The sequence below is a fragment of the Pteronotus mesoamericanus genome, unplaced genomic scaffold (assembly GCF_021234165.1).
Source record: "Pteronotus mesoamericanus isolate MK-2021 breed Mesoamerican mustached bat unplaced genomic scaffold, CSHL_Meso_final contig_163, whole genome shotgun sequence".
Taxonomy (NCBI): Eukaryota; Metazoa; Chordata; class Mammalia; order Chiroptera; family Mormoopidae; genus Pteronotus; species Pteronotus mesoamericanus.
Genome location: NW_026555064.1, coordinates 775968 through 801817, shown reverse-complemented (window position 1 = coordinate 801817; position 25850 = coordinate 775968). Strand labels below are relative to the sequence as shown.

At 39.9% G+C, this 25850-nt stretch overlaps 1 protein-coding gene across 5 annotated transcripts in view; it reads left to right on the top strand.

Annotated features, from left to right (window-relative positions):
* Window positions 1-19622, top strand: part of LOC129061551 (uncharacterized) — a 92799-nt gene extending 73177 nt beyond the window's left edge. Inside the window, exons 18-20 of one of the 5 annotated variants that reach the window (XM_054562247.1) lie at window positions 1019-1142; window positions 17378-17468; window positions 18575-19622. In XM_054562247.1, coding sequence (XP_054418222.1) covers window positions 1019-1142; window positions 17378-17468; window positions 18575-18652 — 293 coding nt within the window. In that variant the 3' untranslated portion in view covers window positions 18653-19622. Of the gene's footprint in view, window positions 1-1018; window positions 1155-1252; window positions 1472-17377; window positions 17469-18574 lie in introns of those variants that run through there. The other 4 variants (XM_054562239.1, XM_054562274.1, XM_054562265.1 and 1 more) reach the window with 4 other exon arrangements.
* The last annotated feature ends 6228 nt before the right edge of the window (window positions 19623-25850 follow it).

The window sequence follows — 25850 nt, the reverse complement described above, 5'->3', positions numbered from 1 at the left end:
ACAGCGATTTTCAACCTTTATCATCCCATGGCCCACACCAGAAAATATATTTTTGGCCAACCTGACAAAATATAGGTATAATTTTGATTAATTTACGAAAAGTAATAATAATAATAATATTAGTAATTACATAACTTTTTTGCTCCAAAGTGACTTTTTTTAAAAATCAGGTGCCTATACTTGAATTTAAGGATTTCTGGTACAAAGAATTAACTAATCAGACTCATGTTTATTAGTGACTTGACCAACAAGATGCAACTCTATTAGAGAGCCTGTGTATTTATGGTTTAAGACAGGGCGTTCACACTGGAGGGCTATTGTTATTTTTTTATTTGACAATCTAAGGGAAGAGAGGCCAGCACTCCTGACTAAATAGTCATGTATTGCATGTCTTAAAAATTCTTGCAGCGCACCCATTGAAAATCGCTGCCCTAGAACATGAGCTGTAGGCAGAATAGAGCCGCGAGCATGATTGTCAAGGTCCTTGACCTCTGAAACTTACAGTCTTTTGAAGTTAATATTCTCACATTTTTAATTTGATTTTGCCTCAGTCTTCCATCCCCTCTTCTCAAGTTGCAGCTATATGGCATATGCTTAGTAATAAAAATAAACTTTCTTAAAATTTCCTAATACCCTTTGAAATAATTAGAATTGCCAGACAAAATAAAGAACACCTTGTTAAATTTAAGTTTCAGATAAATAATGAATACTTTTTAGTTTAAGTATGTCCCATGCAATGTTCAGATATATCCTAAATTAGACATATCTAAATCTGGCAACCCGAATTCAGAGAAACCCTGTACATTGCCAAAGCAGGGAGAATGATCTTCACCACTAACAGATTCACTTTGATGGGTGCTACAGTTTGTCCACTGTATCCCTTCAAATTGCTCCTTCCCCACCCCAACCCAATACACAATGTCCTCACAAAATCAGATTAAAATACTTCAAATTAGTGTATCATTTTGATCAATCTTCAGCATATGTGCTTAGTAACGTGATGTTTTGTATACAATAGGCATCATAGCACGGCACCCTCTTTATTACCCGTACTTAAAAAAATTTCTAACTGCTCAAGCCATAGAAGATTACTTCCAACATATTCTGCATAAAGAACAACCTGAAGGAAATGCAGTAATAAGGTATGGTTCAATGTGAGTGACTGAGTTACCGCATTTCTATTTGGGGGTTATAATAATTGAGCATATTGATTTTGAATTAGGAGATCAATAGCCTTTTTTTGTGATTCTAGGACTTTTATATGTATCTTTTGCCCACATTACCAGAGACAGGAAAAAGTAGAAGACATGATTGCTATCCTTCAAAATGAACTGGTGGTCTTGCTAAATTGACACTCAGAAAACTAAAGTGACAAGATTTGGAGCATCTAGAAGTCAATATGAGACCCTTTACTATATGCTAAGTTGGATGGTACAAGCACCAAACCTAGGAGATGGGAGAGAACTAAGTTACATGTAGTAGGGAAAAACTTGATAGAAATAGTATATTGGCCTTGTAGGTGTTGCCTGTGTCAGAATCTTAATGAGGTTGAATCATATGCCAGGGAAAATTTATTAATAAAATGTGTCTCTTGCTTTCTCTACGTGAAATGGAAAAAGTCCAATTTTCTTAAAATTAAAGAACTTTTAAAGAGTATATGAAATATATTCAAAATATGGGATAATATGTACATTTTAAAACTAAATTATATATATTGTTTGATATGATTGTTATATATTTTTAAAGATACTATTTTCAATGAAAAATAAATTACACAATTTTTCTGTTAATCAGATTGCTATTTCATTATTTTTAACTTCTATTTATTTTCTGATAGCTGACTATTAGAAATTCACCTATCTTAAAAGTTTTATATAATACCAGAGGACTGAAATAATTAGATAAATGTATTTATCATCCAAAATTAACAATGAGAACATTCAAAGCTAAAGGTGGTATAATAGGTGCTAGTACTTCTATATAACTAATCTTCTCTATAGTCTTTGATTTTGGAATATGGTCTTAAGAACCTGAATTTAAAAAAAGTCAGAAAAAAGCTTACCCTTGGCTCAAATTTGTATATTATGAATGCGGCACAGTAAATAAAAAAGTTCGTGTACAAAATTTTTTTAATAAAACGAATGTGCTTAAAACACATGGCACATTTTCTCTATTTTAGTTCATTAGTATTTTATGCCTAATTAAAAGTGACATTCAGGTTCTGTTATTTTTGGCACTCCATCACCCCAAAGTAAAGCTCTTTGGCACTTTTCACACTGTAGGTGGACCTTTTGAAATGCCTTGTTTGATGTTTGGAAATGTTTGGAAATGTCAGGTCAATAGTTATTGGAGTAGCAAGTGCTACTCCACTGTGATAAAGGAGACTAGAAGGTAGTGCATTGCAGTCAGAAGGTTTGTGCAAGAGCCAGAAGGTTTCATAAGACTGGTAGAGATGAATACCAAAAAGATTACTATCAGATTACTATCTGATTACTATCAGATTTTAGTGGGAGAGGTGTTTGAGTAGGGCGGGGTTGCAACTGAAGAATCACTCGGGCAAGGCTTTACTGAGGGCTATGACCCAGTAGACTGGGTCAAAATAAGATGAAGCTATTGGCAGGTCCAAGCCCCTTGGCTTACCTATACAGGACAGGCTTAGGGAGGCCTGAGGTCATGATCAGATGAGTTAGCAAAGCATATTGAAAATTTCTTAATGAACAAAAGATAGCCAGATAAGCAGAGGCTGAGGTCTGGCTCTGAGATGGTACTAAATATCAGTTCCTATATGTTTATTTCAATTAAAGGCCATATTTAACTTAGACCTTTTCTCTGTCCAGGCAGATATACAAGTCCTCCATAGATGGCTCTGCCACTATGTCAGTATTTCTAAGACTCTATTTTTGGGGGCAAATCATCAGCCGTATTTTCAAGCTACCAAAACCACTGTGTGCATGGGATAGCAGTGCTCTGCCTGGAGGGGCTCTCTTTGAGACTAAGTCCTCTGATTTATTTCAGCCTCCTTCTAGAGCTTTTACTGTGGGCCCTCCCCACTCCCACATCCTGGGCAAAGGGCCAGGCTTATAAAACCAGACTGCAGATCAGGGTTTAGACATGCATAGCCTATAAAAAATGTCTGATTTGGCAATAATTAATCTCCTGTAAAACTGTATTTGTGTTTAGCAATTGTTCTTACTGGAAACAGATCTATTGAGGCAAGTTGGGGATGATATAAATATTCTCGATCAATGAAGGGAAAATCTAGGAATATTTCTTTTACTGTCTCCTTATGAAATCTCCTTAAAGTACTGGACTCTGATCTTAGGTTCCTAACTGTTGCTGGGGAAGGCTGTCTATTATTAGTGTGATTTGATTCTGTTGTAATGTTAAGCCATCTAATGTCAGCTAAGTGATTCTCAGCCTGGGCATTTGGAAATTAGGGAGTGTTTTCTGGTATAACAACGATGGATGGTAGTACAGGCACTGGGTGGACAGGGGCCAGTGATGCCAAACTTCCTACAATGCACAGGATAGTCCTGCAAAACCAAGAATTACCCTGCACCAAATGCCCCTGCTCCCATAATTGGCAATACTTGCAGTCATCTCTAGCTGACTCCCGGTTGCATTCCCACTGGTTAACTGTTGCAGTGCTTTTTCTGCTCTTCTCAGCACCACTGAGTTCCTGCCAGAATTTCATATTCTTGTTTTTTCAGGCTCTTCCTATCACTCAAGAAAAACTTACTCAAATTTGCTGCCTCTTCCCCTTGCAATTCTGTATCTATACCCACCCTCTTCTTCTTCACTCTCAGAGAAAGACATCTTCCACCTCCTCTCCAAGGGTAACAATAGCTTCACCAAGGTTTTGGCCCCGTCCCATCCCACCCCATCCCATCCCCAGCTGTGCCTCTTACATCTTTAAAGTGTTGCCAGTCTCTTCTTTCTCTTGCAAAAGTAGTTGTTTTTCTATCCCCAAATATCAAATGAAATCACAAACAAAAACTCTCAAACCTACTACTTATCTCCTCAAATTAATATTTTGTTTCATGTCTTTAGTGTAGGGCCCAGCGTCTGTAAACCATTTTTTTGCATTCATTACCCCATTCATTAAGAGATGGTTATTTCTTAACCATCTACTGGCTCCTAAAATCTCATAATCCCTCCCCCTAAGTGACCAGTCATCAGACTACTCATTCTTCAAACTCCTTGCATTTCTCTGCAAAATTGGATCCTTGGTAAATCCCTTATTAAAGATCATTCCTCCTCTTTGCTTCAGTTATCCTCTTGATGTTCCCAAGAAGATTAGGGCCAGTCACACCATATGAGCTTCTTCCTTTTCCTGTATTTCATTTTAGTATTTCCTTACCTGCGTATGTCCAGGCTGTTCTGTCTTGGGGGCTCCTTTACCTCATCCCCTTTCCATATAGTGGATTCAGGCGTTGCCGCCCTCCACTCGCTGTCCCTAGCTGTCTTCTCAGCCCAGTGAATTACCTTCAAGCCTGTAAACAGAGCTAGCCAGAACTCTTCTCTTGGACTCCAGGCCAGACTGCCAGCTGCCTGGTAGGCAATTCCACCTCAGTGGTCCACTGTCACTCTCTAAATTTTAAACAAAATAAAATCTAAAACTTTTTGGTTTGTTTCTTTTAAACATGTTAAATTTGGTGATCATTTTTATACCAGCCTGAGAACTCCTTCAAGACAAGGATGGATTCCTATATCATTTTTGCCATAGTATCTTGTGCTTTAAAAAAGTTAATTGGATAATGAAGAAGTTGTTGGGTGAATGAAGAGTTGAAGCTCCTGTAGAAAATGGTGTGTCTTTCAGAGCTGTGATCCAGCACCCAGGATAGGGCTTGATACTAAGCAGATACGTTTTGAGTGCATTTATCTTCTTCCAAAACCAGCATTTTCTATTTCCTCTCCTATTAATGTCAATGACACTACCATTTTCCCAGTTACCAAGTTGCAAACCTCAATCTTCTTTGATCCTTCCGTGATCACACAATCTAATGAGTTACCTACCTGGTAAGTCTCTCACAAAGATTTTAAGTATTTCCTTTGATTTTACTTCCACTGTCGCAATGCTTTCACTTAGACAAATATTTCTCAGCCTGCTATCAAGCAGTCTCCTACAGGTTCATAGAGGGTGTGCTAAACAAACAAACAAACAAATAATTCTCCAGGAACAATGAGTTTTGGTGATGGATGCTAGATGAGGTTAAGAATCTACTTTTACTTAATACTCTCTCCAAACCTTTTATTGGCTAATCTATATCTCAAATATCTTTTCTTAAAGGCAATATACGTTATATGGAGTTTTCTAGATTTACTTTACTATGGAAACATTTTTTTTTTTTTTTTTTTTTTGGTGCTATATCAACTTACATATCCTTGACAAGAGGCCCATGGAGCATAGATTTGGGAAATACAGAGCCAGACCACTATAATAGCATCCTGATTGCTCTTCCCGATTTCCGTTCATCTTTTATTCCAAATCTGTCATTAAAAAGAATGGTCAAACTAGTTTTCCTGAAACCTAGCTCTGACATTAGGAAATTCTTAATGGTTCCCAATGAGTTATGTAATAAACTTTTTAGACGTTATGCATTAACAACTCACAAATCTCAGTGTATTAAAATAAGTAGTTCTCACTCATGTCATGTGTCCCTCACTTGTCAGCAGGGAGACTGCTAACTTTTAGTGGCTCAGAGATGCAAGTTGATGGAGTCTTTCCAAAAGGAAGAGAGAGTTCTAGAGTGTCTTGCACCAACAATTAAATACTTTAACCAGGAAATGGAATGTGTCACTTCTGCTCAAAACTTGGTGGCTGATCTAGTCATTTGACCCTATCCCATTGTAAGAAATGCAGTCATATCATGCCCAAAAGGGGATAAAACGAGACACATTTGACCACCAACAGTAATGACTGCTACACATAGCATTTTTGCCCTTTGTGATCTCTAATTTATCTTTCTTGGTTTATTCCTTTTATCATACACCCCACACATAAGTCAAGGTAGGTCATTTCTGCCGTTCATTCAATGACCAGCAAATATTATCATGTATTTGCTGCATGTCAGGGGCTATGAGAAAACTGGAAAAATAACAGTGAACAAGCCACAGGGAGGGAGAGAGACCATGAACAGTCAATTCCATTAGAGTGATGAGGGCCACCTGGTCCTAGGGGAGCACCACACCCCAGCCTCTTGTGTATGGAGCAAGGGGCGGGAGCAGTTGGAAGCAGAAGTAGGGGAGACGGCAATTGAGTCATGAATTATAAGTCGGTATCAATTTGCTGAGATGGAGGTGAGGAGGTGGCTCAGGGAGGAGAAGGGAATGAGAGAAAGGGCATTCCAAACTCAGGGATCAGAGAGAACTTTCAAGTGGGAAATAGCGACAGATGGGGCTGAGGATGGGAGCCTTGGTCAGAACATGGACAGATGCTTTGCCACACTAAAGCTCTTAGACTTGACCATCCCCAGAAAACAGCGTGTGCTTTCCCAACATCATATCTCAGATCTCACTGTCTCTTTAAAACAACCTGTCTTTCTTCCCATCTGTCTTTTCACAACCAAATACTCATATCTATCCTAACAAATCCTAGCTCAAATGATCCTTCCCTGTGAACCATCCTTAATCCTCCCAGAACAATCTTTACTTTTTATTCTTTAATCACCCTCTTTGCTTTGGCATGCATTTGTCTCTGTCTTGTATTAAAGTTGTTGTATTGCCTTTCTGGCACTATCAGCTCCTTGAAAGATAGTGAGTATGTTTTGTTCTTCAATCCCATCCATTCATTCTTTCCTTCTGGACACTAAGCACTGAAGGTAATCCATAGTAGATGCTCAATAAATATTTCTGATGCTTGGATCACTTTTTCATAGATTTTTGTATCAATTCATAAGCTACTATTTAGTAGTGAAAATGTCTTTTTCAATAAAAATATCTTTAATGAAGGAAATCGTTAAATGTAGCTAATTTTTTGAGATATTTTTTGGGGAGAGGCATTTAATGCACTTTGAATTATTAAATTGTATTATTTGGGATCCATTTTCTTCGACTAGTATTAGAAGTAATTTTTGAGAATGGAAAGTAAAGCTTTTGAAGGAGAAATTGGAAAATTTTATTTAAGTGTGAGAATGATAAGGATTATGTTAAGATGTCTTAGTTCCTAAAAGGTTTATTTTTTAAGTTTTATTTTTATATGGGTGGAAAGATTCATCTAACTGTTTTTTGACACATGTTGTGAATGTCATTTGTGAACAGTTATGTCATTGAATAAAAATACTTTAGGAAAGGGTGACTTTGGACATCTGCTCAACCTCAGTGCCCCAAAGACCTGCTCCTGGGCCATGCAATTTTGTTTTTCTCTGCTTCCGGGCCCTCTGAACTGGGTGCCAATGGTCAATGCAAGTTCTACTCAGTGAATGTAGATTACAGCAAACTGCAGAGAGAAGGTCCAGACTTCTAAGGTAAAGCTGCTTAAAACGAAGATCTTCCAGAAGCCATCTGCACAATTTTCCACTTAACCAGGAAATATTTCCCCTCCTAATGCATGAAATCATGGTGGTGTACTTGTGTTGAGGTTTACACTGATTAATAAAGATCTACAACTTCAAAAATATGTTTTAGGAAAATTTACATTTTTCATGTTTCTAAAAAAACTTTTGTACCCAAGGAAGTTAATTTGCATCAGAGTTGAAGTATTTTGTCAGAAAAACAAGCTTTATATACAGAGTGGGGCAAAAGTAGGTTTACAATTGTGAGCATAAGAAATAGTTTATTCCTGTATTATTATCATTATGTTATTTTCCATATGAACAACTGTAAACCTACTTTTGCTCCACCCTGTAGATACATTTAATAATATCAAACAAGAAGTACATTATTAAAGTGATCTCTAAGAATAGTATATAAAAATAATTATAAGATTATAATAAATATCTTTAGGTTTTAGGTAAAAAAACATTTAACAGCCTCAGTTGGTCAAATCATCTCATTTTTACAGCAATCAGATTAGTAGGAATAACATGAGTTTTAGAGTCAAATGGATCTAGGTTTGAGTAGAAGCATCCCAACTACAGCCTGCTTTCTCCTGTCACTCACACCAGAATATCCCATGGCATACAAGTTAAGAAGCTCTACTTTCTGTACATTTTCTGCAGCCTTGTTACTGTGTCCTGTGTCCTGTGTCCACAGGAATTCTATTTCTGTGATAAACAAACTTCTCTTCATATTTAACCCCGCTCTCTTATCAACCTCTTCAACATAGCAAACACTCTGAAGATACCAACTCCTTTGTTACTCTCTCCAATGAAAGCCATTCTTTCCTCTTTTCTCCCCTTCCTTCTTCAACTGAACAAATGACTATTTGTTACTATCTGACAAGTTCTTGGGATATGACAAAAGAGAAACTCTAGTGCAGAGATAGAAAATTAAACGACCATGTTTAATGTGGCTACAATAGAATGTTTGGGAAAGGGACAGGGTCAGAGTGTTAAAGTAATCTAGGTCACTGATTGCAGTGGCCGAGGCTGAGGTAATAACAGTAAAGAGGAAAAGAAGTAAATAGATATGACCAATATTTAAGAGATTGCATAAAGAGAACTTAGGTATGAGGACTGAGGAAGAGGGAGAAGTCCAGATTACTCTTGGACTTTTGGGGTTGAGCAGCTCTTTACATGGTGTTGTCATTTACTGAAATAGGCCAGATAGAAGGAAGGCAGTTTTGAGGCAAAGATGAGTTTAGTTCTTAACACATTATGCCAAAATATATTCAAAAGGAGACATTGAGGCATTTGGATATATATGGAGCTCTGGAAAAAGATATCTACCAGAAAGATAAATCTGGGAGTCATCAGTACAGACAGAGTAAATAAAGCCACTGGGTAAGATCACTCAGTGACCAGAGTAGAACCTTAAGAAACATTAATATTTAAGAAAAAACAGAGGAAAACAGGATAGCAAGGAAACAGAAGGTGCGGTCAGAGAGTGTATGGTTGGTTACAAGAAGGCCAAGGAAAGGAGGGTCAAGAAAAAAAAGTCAATTTGGTTAAAATACTGTAGATAAATTAAGTAATATAAAGACAGCATTATTCCTTACATTTAGCCATAAGGAATCTATTTGAAATCTTGTAAGGCAGTTTCAGTGCCATGGTGCAGAGGAAAGACAGACGCCTGCAGATTTTAAAGTAAGTGTTCAAGCCCACCCAGGCACCCATTGTTGGCCCTGGCCAGGTAGCTCCGTTGGTTAGAGTGTTGTCCTGATACGCCAAGGTTGCATGTTTGATCCCCGGTCAGGGCACATACAGGAATCAACCAATGAACGCATGAATAAGTGGGACAAATCAATGTTTCTCTCTCTCTCTTTCCCTTCCCTTCTTTCTCTCTCAAAAAAAAAAAAAAATCGAAAAAATGAGTAAGAGATGGGGAAAGATTGTGAATAGAGAAAATAATCTGTGGAGAATGAGAAAAAGTGGACCAGGGGACTGGGGTACCTGGAGCACGCGATGCCAGCCCGGTGCTTAGTACATGCTTGTGGTGGCGATGGTGAATTGGCACCCAGCATCCGTGCCATTCCTAGTTTGTCTTCTGATATTGGAGAGGTTGGAAAGTTAAAAGCAATTAAACTCTTGTGCTTCCCTGCACGTAAGTTTCTGAATAAGAATTAGATTTTGTCAGATGCCTCCAAAAAGTTTGGAAGATAATAGTGTGGTAAAGTCTGTATGACTGCTGAGCACTGGAGTTGTGGTGAGTGTGTTTCATCAGTAGCAGGAGAGAGCTGAACATTCAGCAGCTTTGTAGATGCTGAGAAGCAAGGCACAGGATGTCTTTTTCCATTACTGATAGAGCAGGTGCATTGGGGCTATCCCGCTAACAGATACAGTGCTAGCTTCTTGATTGCTGAATTTTAACTAAAGTCATGTGTTCTTGGAGCCAACAGCTCAGGTGGTATTTTGTTATTCTCTGAGTCACAGCTAAAGGAAATTAGTTACTGCAACTACCTGTTCTGGAAGGGGCTTCTGAAAACCTCACCTTGAATGTTTTAGTAGCAGTGCCACCTACTGGTCAGTCAACTGTCTGGTGAAGCAATTTTCAACCTTTTTCACCTCACTGGACTCGTAAAATTCTGCAGCACAGCAGAAATATTTTGCTGATCCGACAAAAAGTAAGTTTAATTTTGATTCATTCACACTGGATGGCTGTTGTGTTGGCTGTTGTCATTTTTTTATTTGACTGTGTAAAAATTGGGAAAAGAAATCAGTGCCCTTGACTGAATAGTCAGTCATTGCATGTTTTAAAAATTCTTGCAGCACACTGGTTCAAAATTACTGAAAGGCATCTGTGAATACTCCCATAGAATCCCACCCTTTAGGCCCTTACAACATTTTTATATGCACCTAAGTCTCTCTGTATAGACCTTTCTGCTTAAAATAGCTAGGATTACCTGCAACTGAATACTGTTGATACACTGGGTTTATATAATCCTTTCTCAACACTAGATTTTCTAGCCCAGAGCTCCCAAAAACTAGTTTAACAAATATCAGAGAAGTCTAGTAAAAAACAGTTTCCAAGGCCCAATTTTTAGAGATTCAAGTTAAGTCTGTCTTGGGTGGCTCTTGAGAATCTAGATTTTTAGTGAGAGGTGGTCCTTGTCTTCAAAGATACCTTCCGTATCTTTTCTCTTCGGATATTTAGACCAGTGCTTTTGACCACCCCCCGGTCATCCTCACTCTAGTCTCCAGGGCACTCTGCCGTTCCTTGATGATTTCCACACTGTGACCATAGGCGCCCTTTGCACCCCTTACCTGCCACTGGTGATAGGATTCATTATGCTAATGGCCTCTCAGATATGCTGAACGCAGCGTTTCTTTTTTTCAATTCTAACAACCCTTTTAACTTCCATGACTCATAAACAAGAACACAGCATGCTCTCATTGTTATTCAGAACTAGCTCCCATGTTCAGGATTTTGACTTTAAAACCCTCTCTCTGTTTATAACCCCTTACGCTTTTACTTCTACTACCCAGCTCATGGGGCTGATATACAGGGTGGGGCAAAAGTAGGTTTCCAGTTTGTATTGAAGATGATACAATAATAAATAAATGATGATTCAAGGAACAGGAATAGAGGACTCATGGGCACAGACTATACGAAAGGGATTGTTTGTGGGGGGGACGGGGAAAGGGAAAGCAATGGGGGACAAGGCGAGACAACTGTAACTGAACAGCAATAAAGGTAAGTAAGTGAATAATATAAGAATAAACTGTGTTTCACAGACACATAACTGTAAACCTACTTTTCCCCCACCCAGTATGCTATTACTCTTCAGTTTGTTTTCATGAAAATTCAGCATTTGAATAAATAAAATACATTCTCTAAGAATGTAACAGTTCCTTAAATATTCAGCATTAAATGAAGCCTAATCTTGTATAAATAGGGCCCAGCTATAAATGTATGCCCACCTCACTCCACCCACTCTTTACTTACTTAAGCAGAGGTGTATATTTATTGCTCTCTAAAGATGTTGATAGAATTTACCAATTCATTCCTGTCCTTTCATTCAGCCTCTTTTGCTATTTGTAGAATGTGCTGAGATTAGAGTCATTTGCACTGGGGACTAAAAAACTAATTACCCTGTGTCGTTCCAACTTCGTACTCATTAACAACATGCTCTAATCATTTGAACTAACTGACATCAACAGCATGAGGTGTTGAATTTAAACATTTCTTCAGAATACTTTGGAAATACTAGGGCCATTTTCAATATTTGGATAATCATAGAATCCATACTTGAGAACTAAACCCTAGGGAACATTTAGACCTAGAAGTTCAATTTTTTTATTTCGTTAACCAGAGAAGCCATGTGTATACCACACGGCTTACATTCTGATCAGCAGTGCCACCCTTCACCCGCCTCCCTCATACCACACACACACACACACACACACACACACACACACACACACAGAGCTTGCTGAAATATTCTTAAAAACAAAGAGCATGGTTTGATATTCTTCCTGATGAACTCAGCGTAGTAGAGTAATTAGATCCTAATCCAATCCTAGCACTGGTAGCAGCCCGAGGGAATATCCCCCAAAGCATCTTTTTTAATATCTTTGAATGACTTAATGCTTAGATCAATTCCTAAAGGACTGGGATGTGTGTGTGCATAGCATTATTTTCTAGGTGTGCTCAAATAAAATGCCATTATTAAAGCTATAATACATTTAAATTGAAGATTTCTGTTTTGTGAATAAGTAAAATTGGAGAAAAATCACATTCTTTACTTGGGGTCATCTGGTAACTTTACTAAGAAAGAAACTGTAAATATGTTTCTAGTTGCTTTGAGCACAGCCATAGGGTGCTAATCATTAGCAACACTGGCCAATGAGACAGTAGAATTTCACTAATGTATTCTGAGATTTAATCTGATCATCTGTTGTTTCCACTGGTAGATTCTATGTAGATACTTTTCTTTCTTATGTTTTCATTTAATACTTTCCAGACCATAATCAATTGATTTGTTCTATTTTTCTATATAATTCACCAATAATAACTTAGCCAAAACTAACAGGAAATTTGCTGGAAGTCTGATCTCTAATGAATACTGAAACCAAGCTCAGCGCATTAAAGGAAATAATTAAGAAGGCACCCCATTTGTTTAGGTATGCTAAGTCAGCCAAAACAGAGGATTTTTCTATTTTTATGAGCTTTTGTCAAATTTAAAGTATGTTACATTTTAAGACAAGGATTTGTTAGTAGCAATGCTACTCTATAAATATTTATTTTAAAAATTATTGTTAACGTAACTTCAAGGTGACTTTTTGAAATGGCCTAGATATGCCAAAAAAAGTACCTATCCAACTTGAAAAATAAAAAGGGAATAAATACCACAGATGCTTTCCAGTTAATTTACATACACACACTATGTTATATGTGTGTGCACTGCCATATATCATTCCAGCCATGTTATAACCATTAATTGGGAAAGATTGTAGAAGCTACCTGGTTTCTTGCCTTTCTTTAGAAAGGGCTGCCCCTGTGTTCCCCTAGGACAGGGTTAGCTTACCCAGTTTCTTACCTCTTGCTCTTTCTCTTCGCCCTTCGTCATTGTGTCATGGCCGCGCCTAGCCCGTGAGTGGTGCTCACCGCTTGCCAAACACTGTCATGCTTTTCACGTGCTACCTCACAGCACCCTTATGGCAGCGCCCTTACATGTCGCCTCCAAACCCCTTTCCTTTCCCTTCTCATTGACTCACTTCTGACTTTTGATACGATCTCCTCTTTCTTACATTATCATACTTATTTTTTTCTGACCTATTTCCCTACTTCCTGTCACGTCTTTTACCTTCCGCTCATTGTGTGACATTTTTTCAGTACTTTCAGCTTTCTTAAAATCAGCGGGCAGTCTCTGTCCGGCTGGAAATGCTCAGGGGAGCGCGCCGCGCTCCCGAGGCTGAGCGGCTCGCTTGCGGTGGGGGCAGGTGAGGCAGCCTGGGAAGTCCTGTAGACTTGGCAAGCAACGCTTGCAATGAAATGAATGGCGTGCGGTAGGGGTTTGGGTCCAGATGTAGTGAGTCAGTCAGGTTGCTATTCAGATTGCAACCTTGAGAAAGATAAAGGCCTACCTTTTCTGAAGAGTATTAGGAGCACGTCCTTCCAGCAAAAACCTTTTAGAGCAGCGCTTAAGAAACCTGAGCTTGCCACAGTCACTCAGAGGGCTCCTTAAAATATTGCAGAGCCGCAGCCGCACTGGTTCCTGTAGAGGAGGCAATGATTACAAATTTGCAATTCTGACTACCTCTTAGGCTCTGTAGATAGATGCTGCCTGCCCACAGACCATTGTTTATGTAACACTACTTTGCAGTCCTGTCCATTTTTTGTCATCTTTAACGTAAATAATTCTGGATGTGACGCCCAGGGGCAGGTCCCAGTAGGGACCCTCATGCCCTTTAGCCAAGAGGGTTCTTGACTTCGACCAAGAAAAGAGTTTAAAGTGGAAAAGCAGGTTGTATTTAGCAGAGGGGACAAGCAGAACAAGCCACTGCATAGACAGAGTGGTGGACTGTCCCCAGGAGAGAAGAGAGACCCCCAACCATCTCTGGAGGTTGAGCTCATTATATCTGTTGGTAGTTTCCACAGAAAATTGCTGGTATGGGAAAATAGAGAGTGGAAAAGGTTGGGACTAACATTAACCTTTACAAGGCATACTTTGGGGCTTTGTTGTCTCTTTATGGTATGCGTAAAGGATAAGGTGTGGATGGGTGAGTAGCTGTTAATCAGTGTTTGCAGGAATTTTTTCTTTGTCTGGAGGCTCTTCCTTATCTGCTTGCCTCTCCCTCTGGTCAGCCAAGTTCTGTGTCAGGCAGCACGGAGCAGGCCCCGACTTAGCTTTGATTTTAGTTGATTTAGGTAGATCTCATGCCCTTCTCCTACAGGATCTGGCACAAATAACACCCCTTCTTTATTATACAATCCTTTATTGCAAAATCATAAGCATGCAGTTCATAAACATGAGCTGCTCAGTTTCAGTGGAGGGCAGGTGAGGCAGACTGGGGAGTCTAATAGACTTGGCAAGCGACACTTGCAATGAATGGTGTACGGCACCAGCCAGGGTCACGATGGAGGCAGTCAGTCAGATTGCTATTCAGATTAGCAATCTTGAGAAAGATAAATATGAATACAATAATTCACACCCACGTTATTATCCTATCAACCACACTCAGGCAGGCGTTACTTCTCCCAGGCCTTGTATATTAGATGCACTTCAACACCATCCACCTGTATCCTTCTTTCTGTGGAAATGATCTGCAGACAATCCCTGTAAAGTGATGTGTACTCATTAGATTATTTCCTTATGGCTAAATAACACAAATTTCTATAGGTTTTTTATAAAATCTGTTGTATAAATATTTCATCTCTCCTATTGCTCTCTTCTATTTCCTCTACCAATTGTCTACATCATCCTCCAATTGTAGATATACAAAATGAAAATATGTAGTGTTTAAACTGAAAAGGGACTTATCTAATTCAGAGCTTTGTGTTTGGTTTAACTTTTGGTTCCTGTATTAGATATAAAGATATTTAGATATATAGATGTATTTAGCACCAACATGTGATGCCCTGGGCCTAGTGAGCTAGGGATACAAAAAAAAAAATTTGAGATATGAACCCAGGACTCATATCTCAAAGAGTTGCTTTGAAACTCTTTAAGAGTATAAAGCAAAACAAAAACATAGAAATAGAACATTTGGAACTGGAGTAGACCAATTAAACATCCAGCTTTGAATAGTAATACAAAATCAAAATGGCAACTCAAGGGAAAATAATTGAGTCAATATGCCAGCACCCATAAATATGTCTTCTATCTCTGCCATATAGTTGGTTCCTCTGGTGACCAGTGCCCATCTCTTGGTGATCTAGGGTCATCGCAAAAGTCGCCTCATTAATGTAACAAAAGATACCATTATCACTTTAAAAATTACAAGTGTTTTAGGAGCTTTGTGTCAGAAACTCTAAGACCAAATATATATTTCTTATTGTAAATCACAGTACCAGGGGTAACCATCTCAGTAATAACTGATTCAAACAAGAATCATCAATGGATGCTAAAACTATAATAGAAAGTTGGATATTATCAGAATATATACATTGTCTTAACATATCACCCCATACGATATATGATAATTACAAAAGGAAAATAATAACTTTACAATGGGTAAGCCTGGCAGACATACGTTAACTAATTGATCAAAGTTACGATCACTAGTGCCAATGCCTTGCAGGAGCACACCTGAGGTTGACCACACTGGGTTTAGGAGTTGCTGCAGTGAGGGAAAAGGCAAAGGACGTACAGGGTTGGGGCTTGCGTTAGATAATTGGGGGGAGGGGTTAATGAAATGGTTGTGGATTGGGCCCTGCCAGGAAGCAGGTGTAATTCTATCATTGGGTATCTTATTGAATCGTATATAGAAGGGAGACCAGAGGGAAGCTAGAGCTGTGATTGGTGAAGAAACCACAGGCATATGTGCAGCATGGGGCAAAAGTAGGTTTACAGTTGTATGTGAAACAGACTTCATTCTGGTATTATTTTATTAATTATTGTATTATTTTCCATACAAACAACTATAACCCTACTTTTGCCCCATGCTGTATTAGCCAGGACAGAGGGATGTTTGACCATTTGTGTGACTATGATGACGGTCATTGCTTCGTCTGTGTTCACGAATGATGATGGAGAAGAGCCTTGACTAATAGTGATACTCTATTCTGGGAAATAGTTCACATTCAACAGAAAACCAGCACCTATATGAGTGCCAGCATATCTCCCTGCAACGCCATGGCCGAGCTTGTGGCATCCTCAGATCCCGAATGTCAGAGGTTTTCTGCCTCTCTCACTAGTAAGGGGACAAATCAACATCATGTGTCTCCTGATATGAATTGGAAACATCATCGCTCTGTGGCATTCCTGCCATAACAAAACTACTAAGTGTGAAAAGATCATATAGCAAGAGAGGGATGCAAAACTTGAATCTAGTCATAAGGAAATATCAAACATACATTGATGGAGATGCTGTAAAATAGCAGGACTGCATCCCTCAAAAATGTCAGTGCCGTGAAAGAAAGCAACTGAGGAATTGTTCTAATGGGGACAAGCCACACATAACAGCTGACTGCAAAGCATGATTTAGACATTTCTTTTGCTATAACAAACACGACTGGGTCAACTGACAAAATCTAAATAAATCAGTAGATTAGAGAGTGATAAAAATACTAATTTTCTGCCTTTGATAATTGTGCTGTGATATGTAAGGGAATGTCTTTACTTTGGGGAAATATTTTGAAGAATTTAGGGGTTACGGGTCAGCATATCTGCAACTTATTGCAACATACCTTGACATATCTCACACAGTTCAGGAAAAAGTGTGTGTGTGTGCGCGCGCACACGAGCGTGCGCGCATGTGTGTACATAGAAAGAGAAAGAAGTATACATAAAAAGGATAAAGCAAAATTTGGAAAACCTGGGTGAAGAATATATGCAAATTCTTTATACAATTTTTGCCACTGTTCTGGAAGTTTGTGGTTATGTCTAAATAAAGAGTTGAAACAAAAAATCACGTTCTTCTTCCCATTTACAAAGTGCTTTTCTTTTTTGAGTGAAGATACTCTGGGTGAATGTGGCCCTTGGTGTTTCACTCACTAAGGGCTTGAGTAAAACACCTCTTTATATTTATATTTAAATCTGAATTTTCTTCCTTAATTTTTTTATGACTGTCATAAGACTGACTTCTGGGTTTCTTTGGGAGGAGGATGCTTTCTTTAGCATTCTTATATTTGGTAAAATTTGTTATAATTCTCCTTTCTTTACTTAATTCTGTAGATATGAATTGCCAGGGATATATGCATTAAACTTCGTTTTGAAAAATTCCCTGGGTGGTGGAGGCACGGCCTCCCTGCGGAGTGACCCACAGGTGAGCATCTCAACCTCGGGCACTTTCCCTCTTGTGTCTGTTCCCCACGTTTGTGGACATCGGCCTGTATCAATAGCTTCTGTGAAACGTAACGCGTAACACTAGTACTTCAGAGCTCTGAGTTCAGAATGGGGAAGAAAACTGAAGTAAAGTCTTTTTGGATAACTTCTTAGTAAGATATCATTATCTTCATTTTAATGAGCATGACTTCAGAGGATTTGAAGATCATATAGCAAGAGAGGAAACTTTGTATCTCGACAATTAGGAAAATAGTTCATGTGTGACCTAATCTTGAAGCTAAAGAGTATTTAGCATTCTATAAATTAAGGAGAGACATTGTTTAAAGTAAAGAAAATTATTATCTTACTGTCATGGTCCAGGACCAGCTGAAGCCAGATACTGTGCAGTTGGGTTGAAGTATATCTGGGTCATCCTAGAAGGGGACTAAAATCAGTAACTTAACTCAGTTCACTGTATCCCTTAGACTTAAATATCGTCTGTTATTTAATCTGACCTTTGAACCATCTGAAACTCATAAAGTCATCCTCAGCTATACAGTAGCCCTTGAAAAAGGAAAGAATTGTAAAGTTGATAAAAACAATTCACATCTTCAGCCATGCATCTTGTCTAATCCAATCGCCTATCAGCATCATTGATGAAATTAAAATAGTTGTACTGTTATGGTGAATCACTAGCAGAAAAGAGATACTTCAGTTTCTTAATGTGTTCAGTTTACTTCAATGTTTATTTTGCTCTGTATGTGATTCTTATTATCCCCTCAAAATTTCTTCCATTATTTTCTTGCAACTAGTACATTCCCATATAAATATTGAGGGTTTCTGATTTGGGAATATATGTCCTTTGAACACTTTAAGCTTTTTAAATTTTGTTCTTCACATAGAATTAATCTACTAGTGATATATTTTACTTGTAATTGCATTCCCTTAGTATGTGTATTTGAAATTTATTGTCATTTTATCAAAGAAAATCTTATTTACCCAAATTATTTATATAGAAATCACTTTTTTAAAAATGTGTGACATGAACATTAATAACTATAATGGAATTGTTTTCACACTTAGTACTTTACTGTTTTTGTTCAACAGGGCAAAGCACTTGGACAAATGGTATTGGACTTCCAGATAAAAGATGTTCCTGATTTAAAGTCATTAGTAGGTGGCTAAGAGAACTTTGCCTTTGGGAAACATATTCTTAGTACAAATGCAAAAATGAACAGAAGGTAAAAGAATATGGAAAATATGCATTGAAATGAACACCAGCTTGGTGGATTGAATACCAGCATTAAAAATGTGGCCACTGGAAGGTAGAAGAGAGGAGCTGATTTTTAACAAATATGGAACCATAAACACCAAAGGTATATGTGACACAGACAAGAGAAGCGGTAGTTATGTCCTACAGGCATTTGACGATGCTCTTCTTTTCTGTTAGGCATATACTTTAAAAAAGTGATAAACTGTGATTTGTTTAACAATATATTCACTTTTAGAGTTATCTCTCTCTGATCCCCAAATCCGAGATGACATAATCTTGTTATTTGTTTGAAGAGCATCTTACTCTTCTTTTTAAATGTTTTAAAATACCATATTACCTATTCTAAACAATCTTTATGAATAAGCATACAGATTAAGTTCAGGTTCAAAGAAACACTCTATCAGAAAATTGTAACAGTAGTATTCTCACGTTGAATTTGGAAAAATAGAAAATATCTCAATATTTTATCCTCAGTAGGAAAATGTTTGAAAAATTAATGTTATAATATCCTAACACTTTGAACTCAAATTAAATTCAAGGTTTACTATACAACTGTTTTCACATTTTAGTCTAGGAGAAAACATTTAACCACTTTTAATTAACTATCAATATTTTTTTTCCATGGTAAATAGTATGGTGATTTTGCAGTGATTTGATGTAATAAAAATGTAATTAAGAATCTTAATGAATTACTCTGATAAGCCCAACTTTTCCTGGTGTCTATCATTAATATGTTACCCTTATCAACATTCTACCATATCCCTAATCTAATACTAGAGATTGACCTCACTAAGCGAGGGCCTATTGTTACTTAACAAATGAGGAGGAAAAAGATCAAGCTTCTAGGAATGTGTATGCAAAAATATAAATAAATGCTTTGAACGGGAGTGGAATGAAAACCTCTCGTTTTTTTATCTAGATTTTTATATAAGCAAATGACCAGTATACATGCATGAATTTATTGAGGCATATATGTGAACTTTGCCAACTGGTTGGTTTTGGGAGGTTTCTTCTTTAGAGTCTACAGCACAAGTTAAGTCAGCCCAGTTTTTTACTCAACTTCTAAATGTTTCTAGAGCTACACTTCGTATCTGCTTTCTCCTCTCCTGTCTCAAGAGGAACAAAAGTCCTCACTCATCCCCAGTTCTAACTCCCCACCTGTGGTTTTGATGGCATTGCTTCCCATCTCTTGTGGGACTGACTTCCATCAGCTAGCCTATTTTTCTTTGCTATGTATTTTTCCTCTTCCTTGATTTCCCTCCCCTTATGTACATATAGGCTCATGTGCTCCCCATTTAAAACAAACAAAACACAAATAAACAAGACACTTTTCATTTGATCCTCCCTCCTTTATTGCAAAACTTTTTAAAGACTCCTTTCTATTTTGCCAAGCCCTTCCCTTTGTCTGACTCTTACCCTTCCAGCCTCAGCAATGCAGTTCTGTGAAACTACTCCAGCACCTTCCTTATTGCTTAATCCAGTGGTCCCTTGACCTTCTTGCTAGCTTCTCTGCATTTGACACTACTGAGCATGCCCTCCTAGTACGACTTTCTTCAGCCTCTCATTCCTTCTCAAGCACCTTGGCAACAACTCATTGCGGCCTTCTTTTATGTGGGGCTCTGTTCTGGCTGCCTTCTCACCCCAGGCTCGTGCTGTCCTTACAGAGTTTCATCTGCTCCTGAGGTCTGAACTTCCTCCCAGACATTTCTGATTCCCAAGTTTCTATCTCTTGGACAGACTCCTCTTCAGAGATTTTGTTTCATCTATTTATCTACCTACTTAACATCCCCACTTTGAAAAGCCATAGACTCCTGATACTCAGCATATCCAAAAACTGAACTCATTTTCTTCCTCCCATAAACCTATTTCTAGTCCTGCCTTCCTCCTCTTAATGAAGAGTTTCACGGTCATCCCGTTGCTCCAGCAGGGAACTTCAGCGTCATCCATGGTCCCACCTTATTCCTCTTACCCCCCTTACTACCACCATACAGCCAGGTCACTACCTCTTTTCACTTTGTCTTCGGAAATACATGTTAACTGGTTTCCATGCCCCTCCATCTCATTTTCCACCGCTTAATCTAGCTCCTTTTCTCATCTCTCCCTGGAGTAAGGGTAAGCAGCCTTCTGATTGGTCCCTAGTTCCAGTGTCTCTCCCTTCTCCCTCTAATCCAGTCTCCACCTGCCTCCAGCGCAACCTGGGCTCCTCTCATTCCTCTCAATAGCCTCTCGTGGCTCTACTGCCTCTTTTACATGACTGCTGCCTTAACAAATTAATAACTTGTAGTAAGCTATATTCATTTTGGTCATGACTCTTCATAGTATTAAATGTAAATTCTTTGTTTTGCCCAGTGTTCTTATTTTACTGTGAGGAAAAAAAAAAAAAAAATCCTCCAACTATGGTAATTCCTGTCTGGCTAGAGCTGTAGCCTTCAATCTTTCCAAAGACAATAGGCAGGATTGAGGTTCTCAGAATAAGGTGCTAGCTAACCAGGAAGCGGGGGAAATCTCCCTCCCAGGAGGTAACTGATTCATGTTAGCCTAACACTCCAGGTAGCACTGAGTTAGGAGACTTCATGAAAAGGAGCCTTCTTACTGCTCTGCTTGCAGAAGGAAGTTCACAAAAGCCTTTATTCCCCGTATGGCCCTAGAGTTAGCTAGTTTGGGCCTCTCTTTGTGCCCTGGGGCCAACTTGAGTTTATGTAAACTGAAGGAAAACAAACAGAAGAAAAACAGTGAAGAGTATCGTTAAGTGCTCAATGATTTAATAACCAAAACAATCTAGGAATGACAACAAAATAATCTTAAAGGAGGGTAATAATTTAAAAACATGACTTTAGAAAAGCACATTTATCAGGCTTAGGACCCAAGGGAAGAAAGGCCTAACAGGTAAGAAGCCTGGGACACATCCCGGCTTCTGCCTCTGGCTCTGTGCCCTTGGGCAGGAGGTTGAACTGCCCCAGATTCCTGTGTAAAACGGAGGACAGAGTAGGACTACTGGCCACTCAAGTTCTGGGAACTTCCTGTTGAGGATATACTGTTAACCAAACCAGACCTTTCTATTGCAGAAAAATAACTGATGTTAAAAATTGGTCCCTGGCTGGTGTGGCTCAATGGATGGAACACTGGCCTGTGAACCGAAAGGCTGTCGGTTCAATTCCTAGTCAGGGCACATGCCTGGGGAGCAGGCCAGGTCCCTGGTTGGGGTGTGCAACAGGCAACCAACTGATGTTTCTCTCCTTCTCTTTCTCCCTCCCTTTCCTTTTCTCTGAAAATAAATTTAAAAAATAATATCCTTAAAAAAAAATTGAACCCGTTAACATTTGAGAAGCAGCAAAATGCAGTCTAAAAAGGTGTGGGATCCAAGTTTAGGGTTAGGTATTTCATTGAACTTCCCAGGTTGGGCACCTGGTGTACAGCAGGTACTCAATGAATGAACAGATGATGTGCCTGAACTGATGGAAGGTCAGGCCTTCCCCAGTTGCAGTGGACCTGGGGACAGGAAACCCAGGGCCAGGAAACCTGGATCTGAGTCGTGATCCACACTAACACAGTGATGGAAACAAAGTTATAAGCCTCAATTTGTCTCTGTGTATAATGGAGATTCTTCACAGGGTTATGAGGATTAACTGAGAAACTAATTTGCTGAGTGCTTAGCACACGGGAAGCACACAATCTTGCGATCATATCCTCTACTTCAAAGCCTTCTCCCAGGAACAGGGAGACTACAGAGGTAAAAAGTCTGCCCATAGCCTAACTGATGTGGCTCAGTGGATTGAGCGCCTGAAAATCAAAAGGTCGCTGGTTCAATTCCCAGTCAAGGCACATACCTGGGTTGCAGGCCAGGCCCTTTGCTGGGAGCGTGTGCGAGGCAACTGACCGGTATCTCTTTCACACATTGATGTTTCTCTCCCTTTCTTCCTCCTTTCCCCTCTCTCTAAAGATAAATACATTTAAAAATCTTTAAAAAAAGAGTCTGTGCTGGACTCTGCACCTTGTCCTTAAGAGCCTGGGACTGGTGCCCCGCAACGGTGAAAGCTAGAAGGTAAGTGGGCTCTGAGAGCCCCGATTTCAGTCTCCTTTGCGCAAAAACCCACCCGAGTCAGCCTGTGCAGCTGGGAGAAATGGACCCAGGTCGAGTTTCTGTAGCTGGGGGGGCCAGGGCCAGGGCCTGAAGTACAGGTCAGGACACTGTTGGGACGCGAGGGAAGTGGTGGCCTAAGAAGAGAGTCGACTTTTCAGTGCAGAGGATGAGTTGACTAGGAAAGCCTCAGCTCTTTCAGAATCACCAGTCCTGGAGACCGGGAGACCCAGCCACGTGCATTTAAAGTTTTGCACCGTGACACTTGTTGAACTGAACCAACAGCCTTTCACACAATCTGGAAAATGAGGTCTTTTTAGCAACAGGGGGGATTCTCCTCTTTCCAAATAATCAGTTCTGGTTTAGGAGGAACTTTCTAATGTTAGATTTCTGGTGGGCACTTCCTTTTAACAGCAATTTTCTTCCCATGGTTTAGTTAAAGTCGATACAGGCAGGAATTATTCATGGGAGTGTGAGTGTCTTAGTGTATAAACATATTTTTATGAAGTGTTCCCTTAAAAACCAATCAAAAACTGACCCTCAGCTACAGAAATATATGCAACTCAGAGTACATGTATTTCTTTTGTTGCCAATTTGCCTTGCAAGGTCACAATGTTTGTTGAAGAATAAGGATAGGTAAGGCAGTCAGTGGAGCCAACAAGCGCTCCTTTGATGCTGTATTTTCAATTGAAAAGTAGCCTAATCCTCACTAACCCTCCCTGCTTAAGAGGTTCCAAAGAACACAAATCTTCTGTTGCCTCCTTTGGGATACCCTAAGCCTAACTTCCTGAGAGGGAGAGCAGCTTCATTGAAAAAAAAAAAAATGACATAACATTTTTGGCTTAAAAATTGGGAGTTTATGAGATGCAGAAATAACTTTCAAGAAACTATGGATAGCCCTCCATCCTGATTCCTTTCCAAAGACAGCAGAATGCCAGCATCTTGTGCAACCTACAATGATGCATGCCTCATACTGATCTCAGTTGCTTTTTCTTTTTTTAAAAAAAGATTTTATTTATTTATTTTTAGAGGGTGGGGTCGGGAGGAAGAGAGACATTAGGAATGATGTGCAAAGAGAAACACTGATGGAGAGAGGGGATCTGGCCCACAACCCAGACATGTGCCCCGACCAGGAATCTATAACCAGGGACCCTTTAGCTGGCCGGCCGGTGCTCCATCTGCTGAGGCACATCAGCCAGGACTCTGTCTTTCTTTAAGTGACTCCCTTTCCAGAGTCGATGGCAACAGCATGAAACCGCACCGGGAAAGAAAGAATCAAAGGCAGATCCCCTTGACACTGCTTGCCTCTCACAGATAGCCCTACAGACGCGGCTACTGAGGGCCTTTAGGTGATCTCTCAATATTTTTTGCCCTAAAAGAGCCCTCTGTAGACGCATGAGGCAGTCAGTTCTCCGTGCTTTAGTCTCCCGCAAATTCCCGGGGTGGTGACATTTGCAGGCGTTATAAACCGCGTTAGTGACCACCAAAGACGGAAATCGCTAATTACCAAGTCCCCTTTGATCTCCCGAGGCCATTTGGCTTCTGACACTGGAGGCTCCGGTCTCGGGGCTTTTCTGAGGCTGGAGCCCACAGTCAAGTCCAGAGCCCCGGAGTCCGACGTGGGGTCCGCAGTATCGCATACGCCGAGGTCTTGATCAGACTTAAAATTTCCCCGGGATTTTAAATCCTGCAGCTAAATTAGTGTGCTACTGGAAGCTAACGAGCGCTCCCATGCAGAGGGGTTTGATTAGTTTCAGCAATTCAGTAGTTCGGCTCTTTCAAATTTTTTAGGTGGGGGGTTGGGTAGGGGAGCTAGGGAAATAGGTGGTTTTAAATTCCACGTCCACTGCCTCGCTACTCTTCCCCACCTTTTTCTTTTGATTTGTTTGTGGGAAATGGAATCATCTTCTCTTTGCTGGGACTATAATGTGATTCGGGATCGTTTGTGAAATGAACATCGGCAAACGGGAGGCTGGGACAGAGCGCTGGTGGCAGACGGGTGCGAGGCAAAGGCCGAGCCTCCTCCCCGTAAGGTCGCCATGGCCCCCTCCATCTTCCAAATAAGATGAATGGTCCTCCCTCCATCACTCGCAGCAAGCCCCCTCCCCAGGCGAGCGGAGGATCTGCTCGCTGATGAAATCTACTAGCCCCGAACCTCCCTGCTTTATGGACCCAAAGGTAGTTTTCCATTGTGGCTACCGTTGGCGAAATCTACATATTTGCATAATGCAGCGATTTTCAACCGGTGTGTCCCTGGAATTTTTAAAACCTGCAATACTTGACTATTCAGGGGCACTCACATCTTTTCCCTTAGACTGTCAAATAAAAAAAAAAAATGACAATGGCCAACACAACAATAGCCATCTGGTGTGAATATATCAAACTTATACCTCTTTTTTTTTTTTTTTTTTTGATCACATCGGCAAAAACAAAAATAAAAACAAAAAACCCCCCATTTTTTGGTGTACCATAGAATTTTTGTAATTATGTATGCCATGAAATTTAAAAATAGGTTAAAAGTCGCTGGCATAATGCATTAGCACGGAACTCAGAGCAGGATGGGGCACCGCGCGCCCCGCTGCTCCCTGACCCCGCGCTCTCAATGCCCCTGGGTCGCGGTGCAGGCGCTACACAAGGAACTCAGAGCCTCCTCCTTTCTTGGCCACTTCTGGACCTCGTCACTTTAAAAGAAAGCGGCAAAGTTTGGGTGGGTGAAACGAAGCTGGGTCCGTGTAACCCTGCAGCCGGAGGAATAAACTTAACATGAATCCGGCTTTCCAGGAAAACGTTAGGGACGTCGCCGTTTTTCACACTGACCGTTGGGAGCCGCGTGTTCAACGGTCATTAGTGCCTCCGAGCGCGGACGCGTCTGGGGTTCTGAGCGCGCGCGCGCGCGGAACCTATACCTGGGCCCTCCCGTTGCTACCCAACCCGCGCGCCAGCTGAAACCAAGGGGATTCGCGTCTTTTAAAGAAGAGGATCGAGGCGTGTGAGCTACGGCTCTACGGAGTTTAGGAAGGAATCCGCAGGCT